General features: G+C 39.5%; 1 protein-coding gene across 1 annotated transcript; it reads right to left on the bottom strand.

Moving 5' to 3' along the window:
- Positions 1 to 5,414: 5,414 nt before the first annotated feature.
- LOC149148998 (protein TOPLESS-RELATED PROTEIN 2-like) lies at positions 5,415 to 10,672 on the bottom strand. Its single transcript, XM_089442349.1, has 13 exons — positions 10,596 to 10,672; positions 10,307 to 10,486; positions 8,452 to 8,565; positions 8,200 to 8,358; positions 7,719 to 7,941; positions 7,338 to 7,433; positions 7,062 to 7,172; positions 6,779 to 6,969; positions 6,446 to 6,563; positions 6,255 to 6,350; positions 5,968 to 6,159; positions 5,664 to 5,833; positions 5,415 to 5,520 (listed from the first exon to the last, which is right to left on the bottom strand). The coding sequence occupies exons 1-13, from the start codon at positions 10,670 to 10,672 to the stop codon at positions 5,415 to 5,417; spliced, it is 1,833 nt and encodes a 610-aa protein (XP_089298475.1).
- Positions 10,673 to 14,784: the final 4,112 nt, after the last annotated feature.

Here is a 14,784-nt window from a genome sequence, read left to right as displayed (position 1 = left end):
CACGTGTCGCCACCACATTCGTCGGGCCCGGTCATTAAACTCCGCGCAGCTTCGCAGAGATCTGAGCCTGCAGACCCGATCCAACGCAATTCGCACACCACTCTTCCGCAAACCACACGACTTTTACCGTCCGGGGAAAGTGGTTTTTCGGTGCTCGTACATGGGACGCGTGGCGGCAAGTGAATGTGTTCGGAGCCCCTCCGGCGGATACAGCCTTTTGCCAAAGGCGGTGCGAACAAGAGGGTGGTTTCGTTCTGGCGGTTTCGGGTGCAGCGTGCTGGCTGAGTTGGCTGCCCACGTCCGCCTGCCGCTGTGCAGTTGGAATTAATATTCCAACACTCCCCTTTAATTTCAACTGCTGGGCATTCAATCTTACCCAAACATCATCCTCACATAGAGGGATTCACCAACTGCTTCTGATGCAGTTCTACACACAACAAAGTTGTCTTCCTCTTAATAGAGGGATTCACCTGAAACTGTGCTTAAGAGCACCTTCCTCATGACAGAGGGATTCACCATGTGACTGTGCTTAAGAGCACCTTCCTCATGACAGAGGGGTTCACCATCACAATGTGCTGAAGAGCACCTTCCTCATGACAGAGGGATTTACCAAACTATGCTAAAGAGCATCTTCCTCTCAACAGAGGGATTCACTAATGACTATGCTGAAAAGCATCATCCTCTTGATAGAGGGATTTACCATGACACTGTGCTGAAAAGCACCTTCCTCTTTAACAGAGGGTTTCACCAAATGACTGCTTCAAATGCAGCTCCAAAACAAAACATTCATTGCACTGTTGTGTATACTCCACACTGCTGTGTCTGCTCCACGCTACTGCGTCTACACCTGCACTGCTCTTACATTTCTTTACAAACTCTGCATTGTTGTGCGTCAATAAAAAAAATCACATGTGCGTTGCTGTGCCTTTCCTTTCTCTCATTCACACTGTTGTGTGAGAATTTTTTTTACTTGTGCACTAATGCGTGCTTCCCTTCTTCACCATGGGAAAGCTTTTCTTCGCGCTGCTGCGTGCTCCCCTTCATTAATTACAATCATACTTCTGCTGTGTCTTACTTGCATTTCAGATGCAAACAGCACACTCACTGCACTTACATTTACTGCTGTAAAAAAATTCTTTTACCTGTGCTGCTGTCCATAACTTCTTGCTGCTGCATTTTTCACATTTGCATTGCTGTGTGCTTCTCCTTCTTCACGATGGGAAAACTTTTCTTCAAGTTGCTGCTGTCCATACACTTGCTGTTGTGTTGCTGCTGCAATTTGCACTACTGTGTGCACATACACTTGGCACTTCATTCTCCACGAGAAAAATTAACACGGGTTGCTCCCTTTTCTTATGCACCCTTGCTTCACACAATCTTCAGCTTCATTCATTTTTTTTTACACAATGCACTGCTGTGCAATCCCTTTCAATTTTCTGCTGCCATACACATTCTCATTCATTCCATGTGCATTAAAAAATCTGCTGTCCCTGTTTTTCTTTATGCATTTCTATGCATATTGCATTATAAAAAAAATCAAACTGTTGTTTTATATTTTGTCTTCCCACTGCTGTGAGGGTCTCCATGCTTTGCATTTTTTTTCTCTTATCCCGCTGCTGCTCTTTACATTTCAGCGCTGCCATCTTTTCTTCTTTATGCATTTTTGTGCATATTGCATAAACACAAAGCAAAAACATTGCTCATTTCATCACCGCTGCATGTTACCTTTCAGAGGGATTAACAAAGATTTCATTTGCAACTGCTGCGCTGCAATACATCCTCCATCAACAAATGACTGTTAATACAGTTCAGCAAACAAAAAATTACAAGCTCCCCTTTAATGTATGCTTGTCTTCTTTTGGCAGACTCTTCTCAAAACAAACTTAGATCAGCTGCGTTGCTTAAGGGACTTTCACACTGTATTTCTTTTCTTCTCCATTCTTGTGTAACTTTCTTCTTTTGCATGGGTCTAGCTTGTGTAAGAGCCCATGTCAAGTTACAGTCACGTGCCATATGCCCAATGTTATGACACTTGAAGCATTCAACTTCATTCATGAATAAGAATTCATGATTTCTTCTTGTGAAATTATTTCTTGGAGATTGTCGGGGACCACAACATCTATCTCCATGAAATGCTCTACAGTCTTTTGCCATGTGACCAAAGTTTGAGCAAGCATAACAATAACCATAAAATGAATTTTGGTACCTGGGAGATGGAGGTTTTCTTGATGCACTTCTGAAGCCTTGCTGCCTTGAGATCCTTTGATGATCACCATTGCCTCTTGCCTCTTTGACATCAGCTACATTTCTTCTTGGAGCTGATTTTCTACTTGGAGCCGGATCTCTTCTATTGCTGCCCTCATTTTTCTCCTTGCCTTTGCTGGAACTAGGAGCATCACCATCTCTTTCTGGCTTCTTCACATCTCCTTTGCTTAAAGCATCCTCATCCTTGTTTGAGGGTTCACCTACATACCCTAGTCCTGATTTATCAGATGGAGACCTGTGATAGCTGAGCATGTCATCCAGAGCTTGAGAGCTCTTCATGATCTTGTTCATCCCTTCAACCTTCTTCCTGAGGAGGACAATCTCTTCTTCTAACTTTTCACATTCATTACTTTTCTTTGCTAGTTGTCCCTCAGTTTCTTCCTTGCTACGAGTAGCTTCAGCTGCTACTACTTTGAAGGAGATAATATCAGTCTTCATTTTGGAGATTTCTTCATCTTTTGCTTGACTGCTCTTCATTTTCTTTTCAGCTCCTTGTACCTGCTTCCTGGCTTCTTGTAGTTCGGACTTAAGGGAGGAGACCTCTACCTTATACTGTCCAATCTCTTCCACAAGTTTGTTCACCCTCATGTGCCTTTGTTCAAGTTGACTTGACAAGGCATCTGCCTGCTTCCTTGCTTCATTCAGCTGATTTGTCATGGATATGACTTCTTCATAATGTTTCCTCTTGCTTTCTTCAAGTTCCTTCTTAAGCTTGGCAAGCTCTTCATCCCTTTCTTTTACTTGAAGCTTGATGAGATCAAGCTTTTCATTCTCAGCTTCTATGATGGGTTCTTCTTGACTCATTGTCATGGTCAGTGCTCCCTTTGCATGAAGGTCATGCAGTCTGTCCCATATATCCTTTGCTGATGTGTATTTTCCTAGATTCTTCTTCACAGAATCAGGGAGACCATCCAGGATAGTCTTTGCTGCTTGTGCATCATACTCCATGGATTCTTTATCCATATTGCTGTCATCAATCACTGACTCCCAGACTTCAATCCCCTCAGACATTAGGAAAGCCCTCATCTTTATTTTCCATACATCAAAGTTTCCATCAAACTTTGGGGTTTCAAACAAAATGTATTCAAATAAATTTTCTTCTATTTTAATAGAGGAGGGAGACACATTTTTAACAGCCCTGGAGGCTTTCTTCTTTGACCTTGCCATTCTTATCTAGGCTTTAAATACTTGACTGTGTTTTCTTTTAAATCACTGACTGTTCCTTCAACAGTAACACAAAGGAAAGCTTTGAGAAATACCTTAACTCTTTTGGCTGAGTCTTCACACTGCTGGAGAAGTTTGACTGCTGCAACCACACCTTCCTTCAGCTTCTTTGAGTCTTCAAAGAGCCTGGACTAGCTCTGTCACCATCAAAGAGCCTGGACTAGCTCTGATACCACTGTTGGGTATTTTTAGATGGAGAAATACCAAAACCAAACAAACATTAACACCACAGAGGCAATGCTCTGTTTACTCTGTCCAGGATCTTTTGCAGAAATTCTCTTGAAACCAAAATGACTCACAAGAGTCCATTACACAGCCATAAAAACATTTCTATTGATTAAAAACAAAACTGTTACAATTTTCATCCTCTACACAGAGAGGGATTCACTGGAGAAACTCTGTCTCCTCATTTCTAGTCTTCCACTGTTGTGGGTATTACAAAACAGCTTCAAGCTACCTCTTGCTTTTGCGATGAGCAAGCAATACAATACATCTCTGTTTTAAAATGATTTCCGCACTGCTGTGCGTTCATTACAATTCCTTGAACAACCTCTGCATTTTCAATGGCGGACAAACATTATATCCCTGTTCTGGTTAAGCTCTTGCACTGCTGTGCATTCTCTATATATCAAAACAAATATAACACACGTTCACCGTGCGCAGGCACCATTACACAAAACTACAAAAAAGAACTCCACACGCAGACACCGTGCGTAGCCTCAATGCACACACCATACATCACAATAAAAACTAATTCACCTCATGCGCAGTCTCACTACACATTATTACAACTACCACACGCAGACTTTACTTACTACAACATATAAAAATATATATATAAAAACATATACAACAACGTGCCCATGCCCATATTAAAAGGGCCTTCACCAAACACTACGTAAACCATATATAAAAATCGTGCCCCCATAACCATATTAAAAGGGGCCACCTAATTCACGTAAAAACATTAAAAACATGACTTTTCACCTACGGCGGTCAACCAAAGAAAAACTTCCACACCACGCAAATTCTTGATTTGACGCGGGCCGGTGCCACGTGTCGCCACCACAGTGCATCGGGCCCAGTCGATAAAGTCTGCGTAGCTTCTCGGAGATCTGAGCCTGCAGACCCGATCCAACGCAATTCGCACAACACTCTTCCGCAAACCACACGACTTTTACCGTCCGGGGAAAGTGGTTTTTCGGTGCTCGTACATGGGACGCGTGGCGGCAAGTGAATGTGTTCGGAGCCCCTCCGGCGGATACAGCCTTTTGCCAAAGGCGGTGCGAACAAGAGGGTGGTTTCGTTCTGGCGGTTTCGGGTGCAGCGTGCTGGCTGAGTTGGCTGCCCACGTCCGCCTGCCGCTGTGCAGTTGGAATTAATATTCCAACAGGTATATTGGCATTACAAACTCATGAAAATCACCAAACTGTTCTCATCTATCTACTATCAGTAGAATTTTTCATTGATATAATAAGTTTACCCAGGGTAGAAAATATCCAAAACAAAGAATTGTGGTATGGACAGGTAACAGCATTCTTCCACAACATTTTATGCTAAACACTCTGAAGTTGCATTGCCTTTAGATATCTATAAATATTCATTTTCAAAACATTTATAGTCGCTTACATTCATCTTCAACTTAAGCTGACTGAAATTAATAAAAATTGGAGCCCTGCCAGGCTGCCTTGTATATTGCATCACCTTACAAAAATTACACAACAGAAACACTACCAAAATAGAAACAACTTTACAAATGGCAATACCTAACGTTAGAAAAGGAAAGCCCCCAGGAAAATACTACAAAATTAATCCTCATATTGACCTCCCACTGGCAAAAAAATTTGTGGGCCACAAAACAACGAAAAATAGAGGCTTTACAATTCATTCCCGGATTATCGGATCTTCCAGCACGCCATTGACCTTTATGTGTCAAGCTCAATCACATGAACACCTCCATCGATCAATCCTACGGCAATCTGATTGGGTACATGTGGATTTGCAGCGATTACAAGTGGATAGATATCTCCACTGCACATAAGCAAAAGAAACAACATTTTCATTTAGTGGAATCCAATTGCAACAGCCAGACTATTTCATTTAAACAGTTTAAATCTTAGCATGAAGACTACCATAATCCTTCTCTTTGCAGGATGAATCATGAAACACCTTACCTGCCCATGTCTGGTATAAATGCAGAAGGAGCAATACGGCAACGTGGCCTTAGGACTTCAGAATCAAATACACCAATAGAACCATCAAAAAAACTAGCATAGACTAGTAGACCGTCACATGAAAATGTGGCACAAGAAATATGTGCAGGCATTGGTTCCTGAGGTGTCCACTGCAATGAAAATATTTATTAACTAATCCATCCTAAGACAATATACCTCCATCTATATCAAATACAACCACACCATAATTTCAAAGGTTAAAAAATCTAACAGGACAAAAGCATATATAAGCATGGCATCTTACATGGCACAAACATTCCAATTCAGAAGCATCATAAATTGCAATTTGGCTTTCCTGCACAACTAGCAATTGAGCTTGATTAATATTATTAAACTGAACTGTCGTAACTGCGATTGGTGATGGAAACCTTCCTGCCTGTGAATTAATGCCTTTTGATTTACACTGCTCCCATCCATTAATGTTCCAGACACACAGCTGTCACCACAATATCAGTTTTAGTCAAAAGGTTTATTCCATATAGTAAATGGTGAAGGTAGATAATGTTGTTATCTCCAGAGATGATTATATACCTGTCCATCAGCACCTGACGATGCCAAAACATTTAAATCTTTGGAAAATGCCAAGCCAGTTATTCTCTTCTGATGCCCCTTGAGTTTCATGATTACCTGTAATGAAACTCATTCAGTGGTATTCTAGTCATAGCATAAGAGATCAGATAACAATACTAGGCACTGAAAGTAAATATGTAAATGCACAACACCTCTGCGAGTCGAATATTGAAAACGAGAATGGTCGAATCCTCCATTCCAATAGCAATGATGTTATTATCAAAAGGGTTGAAAGCTAGACATGTTGCTGCTGGGGGAGGGGGCATGAAGCTTTTTATGACCTGCATCAATATAGAAATAACTACAGATTTAAAATTCATACATATCAATTATCAAAATACCACATAAGCTTCCGATAGACCCTTTTATTCATGTAATACATGCCTTATTATGTTATACTACAGAAATTCATGAATTCAACAGAACCGGATGTGCCGATAGCAGAAGAATTGCTCACCTTAAATGTTGCGATGTTGAACAAGGACACACTCCCACCCTTAAATGTTGCGATGTTGAACAAGCACACACTCCCACCAGAAGCAGATATTATATACGAATCATTCCTTGACAAAGCTAAGCAAGGGACAACCTCTTCTAGGCTTCTGTCACTAGTATCATTTTTCATAAGGGTGTTATTGGGTGGTTGCCAAATCTGTGGTTGGACATTTGCTTTAACCTGTAAAGTAAGTTCCAAAGATTTATTGAACTTAAATCGACAATGGAAGAGGCATTCAACTACTTCAAGTGACACCTAAGTTGAAGACACACCTTGCCAGATGGATTCAAAGCATTACGTTGCCACATCCATAGCTTATGTGCAGCATTGCTATCCAAAGCTAAGAGACAAGAACCTGAATATGTATAAAGTAATTTAACAATCTGTACAATTCACCAAAGAAATTTACACATGTCAGTAGGATATTTTATAGTCTGAGAGAACATGAAAATGAGTAGTTTCAATCTACTATATATAAGAGAACTTGCCTTTGCTGTTGGCAGCGGATCTGTTAATCTGATAGACTTACAATGGACTGGTTCCATTACCTCAGTGAACTTCCAGTTTGTGCTCTCGTTCTCACCTGTACCCTCATCTTGAAGCCTCTGTTTGACATCGACCATCGAAGTGCTAGAAACACCATTCTGCAGTTGTGTGTTGATCAGTACAGTTAGATATTTAATTAAAACAAACATTACTGAAAGTTTATCTATTACTTTATCCACTAACTCGTGTAAAAATATTCACAAGAACCAAACATAGTGAGTCTTCTAACAAAATCACTTGCCAACAATATTGCTGATGAAATTTTTTCTAAATTTTCTGCTGCACCAAGAGGAAAAACATGAAGAGGATATTCATGATACTAATCAAATTGGTGACTCACAGCTGGCATTTTTTTGAATCGACCCCATGAGATGATTATTTACTGGAGATGGAGTTAGAGCTCCATTTGAAGCTGCACAGGTGTGATCAGCAAACAATGTTCTGACATCGGGAGTAGGTTGAGGGTTTTTGCAAAGCGTGAGATTATTATTTACTGGAGATGGAGTTAGAGCTCCATTTGAAGGTGCGCAGGTGTGATCAGTAAACAATGTTCTGACATCCGGAATAGGTTGAGGGTTTTTGCAAAGCGTATGCTGCAAATTAAGACTGAACAAAAGCACATGCACATGATTGTTGTTAGCAATTATGACAGAAATATAACAGAATCAAGGTGAAATTTTCCTCCCAAATGTCAACAAATAATTATAAAATCCAGAAGTGGGTTTAGATGCTGCAACAGTTGACAGCATGTCTATACAGCTACCATCATGCTTGTTGAGAAACTGCACATTATATATATCTTGTAGAGAAATTCTCAAACTGAATCAAAAGGCCTTAATAATTAAATGAGGGGAGAGGCAGAACCTTTGATTGATGAGGGCCCTAAGCCTGCAAGCTTTAATGCTGGGAAAAGTCAACTTGTTGCAGATTAAAGGGTTGGATTGTACAATTGAACTAATCTCTCGAAACATAGCAATTTGTTGAGACTGTGTATCCCTGTACTGTTTGAGCTGTTCGTTTTCCCTACAAGTAGAATCAGAAGTTTAGGTTAGACCTTACCTAGAGAAGAAAATATTCAAGCAGACAGTAAAATATAAACATTAAAACAAACATCACCTGAAGTCTTCCAATGTAATCAGTTCTGTTATCTCTCTGTAGACTTCTTTAGAGATATTTCTGAACACTTTAAGGTCATTCTTAAGTATGTTCATAGCTGTGAACCGATCTTTCCTGGAAAATGAGAATTGTTTACAGTGTCACTGTCAGTGTCTACAGATACAGATACAGAAAAACAAGTAGCCTTGCAAACAAAAACAGCTTGGCATTGACAAACCTGGGAGAAGATAAGGATTAAGAGAATACTCAACATCTCCACAAAATATAATTGACCGTGAAATTAATAACTTATTATTAACCTAGTATTAACAAAGGTGAAACATTAGAAAATTCAATATTAACAAAGAAATTACCCCCACAAACATGAAATAGATTAGTTTTGTCAAAATGAGATTAGCTTAAGTGGTTGGGTGGTTGGCTAGAATAGTTGCTAACCTCCCAACCAGGTTCAACACTTTAGCTACCTCTGTAATAAAGTAACTAGTTACCTCTGTAATAAAGTAACTAGTTTCTCAAAATGAGGTTACCTTCCGTGGTTGGGTAAAATAGTAAAGATATGGTTGGGTAAAATAGTTGTTAACATTTCAACTAGATTCAACACCACTTTAAATAGCTTGGTAATAAAGTAACTATGTTGCACTCTTAAGTGAGTTTATACTGAGGGCTAGCTTAGTACTAGCAACCTCTCTCTTAGCCTTTCAGCTCAGAAATTAATCAGATCAGAAATTAATCCGATTGTGGATCTACTAAACACCCATTTGAAAGAACTTAATAAAAACATTGAAAAACACCAAGATCTTATAAATAAGAAAACATTGACAGACTTGAAAAACACCAAGATCTTATAAATAAGAAAAACATTGAGACTAAGAACCATGTAGAGAAAAAGCCCAACTCCAGATATTACTCTGAATCACCCAACAAAATCACACCATTCATTTAACATATTTGCATTTAATATAGGGACTCCAACAGACAAACAGCCCAACCTCTCAGATTCAAATGATTACTGTTGATACCAAAATAGATTCATATTCACAGATATAAGTTAAGGAAGAAAGCTAATACCCCAAAATTCCTAAACCCTAGGCACAAAGCTAAAACCCAGAATTCCTAAAACCTAGAGACAGAGAAATTAATCATTTAAAATATAACAAGAATGAGAATTCATTAGCTGAATGAGAATTCATTACCTGCTTCTACAATATTTGAAGAATGGTAACCCACAATATTCTGTTCACTTTCAATGCATGTAATCAAATAGATAAAACATCTTCTAAGATCATAAAATTTTCAAGCAAAAACCCCAACTAGACAACTACATTAACAAACATAACGGAAAAATAAATCTCACAAAATTATAAAAAACTAAATAAACTATGATGTTATTTAACTATTACATATTTCAGAATATTTGGGGGGAATCCAGAGAAACATACATGGATCCATAGATCCAGCAGATATAGATTCAGCATTTTGAAATACCCAGTGCACGGGGCTTGTAGAGAATCATTGTACTAGGATGGTGGGGAATCACAAACTCAATGACATACATGATCCAGCAGATATGGATTCAGCATAGTGCACTAAGATGGTGAAGATCCGGCAGATATGGATTCAGCATAGTACACTCAGATGGTGAAAATTAGTGCAGTAGGATGGTGGAGAATTCAAAACTCAATAGTGTGATTCCAACAAATTCGAAACAAATTAATAGGAAAAACTTATAAGAGATAGACTAAGAGAGACCAAACGTCAGAAACTCTATAATACCGCGTTATGAAATACCCATAAATGCAATAAATCTAACATTCATGGTTACTGTAAGCGAGGAAAAAGCAAAGAGAGTCCATACCTGTCCAGTGCTTCTAGATATTTCTGCTTCCTTATCTCAAAGAATATCTTAGTAGAATGCTTGTTGTCCTCTACTTTAATAAAGCCCAACAAGTATCTCTCGGCCTCATCGAATTTTCCGGTAAGCACAAGCTCTTGAAGGTAATCCAGGTTGAAGTAAAGCCCGGATTCTTTCTCCAACCTGCGCTCATGCATACCAGCAGAACCAAAAATCAGGTCATTATTCACACACCACATACGCAAAAAACCATTGAGAAAAGATAATTCAAGGGCCGGGTTTGGAAACATACATGTGGGCAGCTTCTGTGTGCTTCTCTTCATTGAGAAACTGTAATATCAGGAACACCAGGTCGTTGTTCAAAGACATTGTGCCGAAAGGATTTAAGCCTTACACCAACAAATAATGCAACTCCACCCAAGGGCTGAAGTACCTGCTACAACAGAAAACACAAATCTTCTGATTATTTGGTGATGGGTGTATAGCAATTAGAGCGAGAATTCCGCTACACAGACTTTACATGACCAAGGTGGCCGAACGTTGAATTCTCAATTCCAATTCAAAACAACTAAAATCGCAGTGAAAGAAAAAGTGGGGTGGTGGTGAGATCGCCCAGCTGCCCAACTTATATAGCGAGAGTGCACGCTTATCACTACAAACGGAGCGTAAAACCTGCAACACGTAATCTCACCACAAAGTGCTCCATAAATGCGTGGGCTTTGCCCGATGATAAATAATTAATTATAAAAAATGAGAATGTATTTTAGCATTAATAAATATAAGTCCGTGGCCTTATCTTATCATTAAGTCGTTCGACTTATTAGAGTTGGTATGGTATTACATGTCAATGTTAGACGGAGTAGTTGGAATGGTTGGAGAGAGTCAAATGATAGAGAGTAATATCTGGCATCTAGGTTGTGGAGTGAGTTCGTTAGTAAATGCTATGTGCTATTTTCCTGGATTGTTGCATTGTAGCGTAAAATATTTTATTAAATATTTTATTTTATTTTATTTGGAAGGAGGTAATTTAAGAGATATTTTTATTAGATTTTATTATGGGTCAATACTACATGTCTAAAAACATAACTTATTTTACAATCAAAATATGACAAGATTTCTAACAATGGATATTCACCTTCAATTTAACATGAATATTATTAATTTGTAAATAGGCTTTGTTACAATATCATGGCCAAATACCATGGCTCGTCAATACCACATGCTAAAAAAATATAACATATTTCACAATCAAAATTTTTTATAACAATATGATAAGATTTCCGAGCTTAGACTTCTCTGATCCATAATGTTTAGAGTTAACTATTCCTTATTCTCATTCTGCCATTTTTCTACTCAGAAGATTTCCGAGCATTTTCAGTCTACCAATAGTATTGTTTCCTATTTCGAAATTCTTCGTGCATTGTCTGAGGTGACCTCATGTCGTCTTCCCTCCTGCAGCGATGTTTCTTCTTCTCCCCAGTTCGAGAAGACCGATTCTCGAAACCTTGTTGATCCTCTCCCTGATGCTTGCCCATCCCGTTACTGCCCAGCCTCGAGCTCATTGTTAGCTCCCATTCACAGTGGCTTATCAACGAGTCCGAATGATCCACCTACGGTTTCACTTTCTATTCGCCACAGGTCTCCTTCAGCACCTCGGTCTAATTTCTACTGTGTCCCTTCGTCTGGGACCTCAACCCCGTCATCCTTCAACGTAATGCTTAACTCATACTCCCCCTCCAATCCCAGAACCCCTTTCCCCAACCTCCTTCGCACCGCTCAGATGTGTGCATACACCTCATCACTTGATTCTCCTTCTCGAGTCTTGTCCCATCCCTGCGCTTACACCTCATCCCTCGATTCCCCTACTCCAATCTTGGCCCATCCCTCCTCTTCTAATTTCGCAACCCCCCCCCCCCCTCAAGCTTGATATGTTCCCCTCCCTCTTCTTTGAACCAATGTAAATTTTCATCCCCCTCCTATAATGCTCTACCCCCTCTTAATCTTTCTTTGTATAAGAAAAATAAAAATTTTAATAATTTGGTTTCTCACTCCTAATTTTAATAAAAAAAAAATTAACCTTTCTAGCAAGGAATTTGACTCTTCTACCATTCATCTTTTGGAGAAGGGTCTTAATATCGCTCTCGCTCCCAAGAAGATTCCTCTTGAAGATATTATCTACAATATTGAATTTGGGATTAAGGGCTTCCACGATAACATTAAAGAATCTATTAGGCAAGATCGCATTATGATTCTTAAGAAAGCCAAGCCACCTAAGAGAAACCTGTCTAAGCAAGAGTTTCAAGCCCTTAAAGCCCTAAGCAATGACCGTGATGTCGTTGATCTTAAAGCCAATAAAGGTGGTGGTGTTGTGATTCTTAATAAAACTCGCTACGAGAGTAAAATGTTAGATCACATCCTCAATAGTGGTAGTTATAGAAAATTAAATAAAAACCCTATTAAAAAATCTCTAATGAGGTTGCTCGTGCTATAAATTCAAGTAATATCCCTAGCCCCCTGAAGAAAAAACTTATTGTTAATAACCCCCTCACCCCTAGGATTTATGGGTTTCCCAAAGTACACAAAGAGTCCCCTTCAATTTTGAGTGGGAAGAATCTATTGTTCTGAGCCAGGAGAAGTCCTTGCCAAATTCCTTCTAATTTAGCTGAGTTGTTTGTATCCCAACCGATTGACCCCATGAATGTTTGAAGAACAATTCCTTTGTGATTTCTGAATATTCATCCAAACCCTACTTTACCTGGATTTCCTTTTGACACTCCATCAAAGTTGAGTAGTACCGTGGGTGGTGGGGGTGGAGTCCATTTGTCAGGTATATCTCTAGATGGTGGGATTTTCCTTTGGTGTACCTGCTCATGGTTCCACTGAAGGTTCTAATTCATCCATATATTTTGTTCCTATGGAGTGGAGGGGAAGTCATCATCAAACCAAGTTTGGAGCATCAGGGTTTCTCGTATGTTTTGACATATGTTGTTCCATAGAACTTATGTGGGAGAGGAGTGGTTTTTGAAGATGTCGCTGCTTCTCTCTTTCCAGATTGTCCACATGAGGAAACCTGGTATTAGCTTCCATAAGGCGTTTAAAATTTTGCTTTTATAAGGGCGAGGTACCCAAGAACGAATAGTGTTGGTTGAATTCTCCTTATTTCATCCATCTCTTTGACATCTGAAGCTAACTTTCTCCCAAAGTCGGGTTGCTAATAGACATGAGTTTAGGAGATGTTCCTTAGTTTCTTCTGCCTGTTTACAATTTGGGCAAATGGAAGGTCCGTGAAAACTCTGTTTCCTTAGATTATCCCAAGTAAGGATTCTATTTTGGCACAACAACCAGAGAAAGGTGGAGATTTTTTGCCAAATTGGTGGTTCCCAAACTTTGTGCTAGAGGCTATTCTTGATGGTATGGTCCCTTAGTCTTATATGATATGTTTCTTGGGATGTGAAGGTACCTCTTGTTTCATATCCCCATCTGATGATGTCTTTTTTATCTGATTGGCGAATTTTCCTGTTTGAGAGTTCTATATCCAGGCTATCTTTGATGTATTGTGTGGCTTGCCCAAGAATGAGGTTTGAGCATAACCATTGTCTATAACCTTGGTTGTGAATTTCCTCCCAAAGTTGATTTACATTGATCATCGGTTGCTCAACCCAATCCTAAAACTGGTGGGGCATGAGCAGGTCCTTCAATTTTGGTCTTTGCTGCCAAGAGCCCTCCCAAAACCTTGCATTATCTCCATTCCTGATTTCCCAAAAATTGTGTTATTGGATTAGATCTCTATGTTGTTTGGCAGCATTCCAAATTAAAGAGCATGTGCCAACTTCTTTGAGCCGAATTAAATCATCAATTGGCCTATTATTAGCGCACTTAACTGTCCATAGGATTGCCCAAGGAGTATGTGGGTTTGAGAGCCATCTCCACCAGATGCGCGCTCCCATGACCTCATTGCTATGCTGAGGATCCCATCATCCAGTGCCTCCAAAGGATTTTGGGTGACAAACTGTTTCCCACTTGACCAGAACCCATTTTCTTTTTTGTTTTTTATTCCCCCATAAAAAATCCTGTTGAAGAGTTTTGATTGCTTTTAGAACCCATTTGGGTGCTGCCAGGACTGAGAATAGGTAGAGCAGCATAGATTGGAGCACTGCTTTAATTAAAACTAGGTGACTCTCCATATTGAGAGATCTGAAGGTCCATGAAGAGATACGGGGTTCCAATTTTTCTAAGAGTATTTTCCAGGATGAGTGCTTTAAGGCAGAGGCTGTCATTGGAGCTCCCAAGTATTTGGAGGGTAGAGTTGCAATCGACAAGCCCAGAATTCTTGCTATGGAGGATTGAGTGATGGGGGGTGTGTGAAAGAAGAAAACTTGGGATTTTGCTTTGTTAATTCAGGTGCTAGAGGCATCTGGAAAGTCAGATAAAATGGATTTCAGTTTACGGGCTTCCTGGATCGAAGGATGACTAAATAACAT

Source organism: Pinus tabuliformis, chromosome 9, assembly GCF_031772625.1.
Source record: "Pinus tabuliformis cultivar Carrire ecotype Pingquan chromosome 9, CPIR1, whole genome shotgun sequence".
In the NCBI taxonomy this organism is placed as follows: domain Eukaryota; kingdom Viridiplantae; phylum Streptophyta; class Pinopsida; order Pinales; family Pinaceae; genus Pinus; species Pinus tabuliformis.
This window is presented reverse-complemented; position numbering and strand designations above follow the sequence as displayed.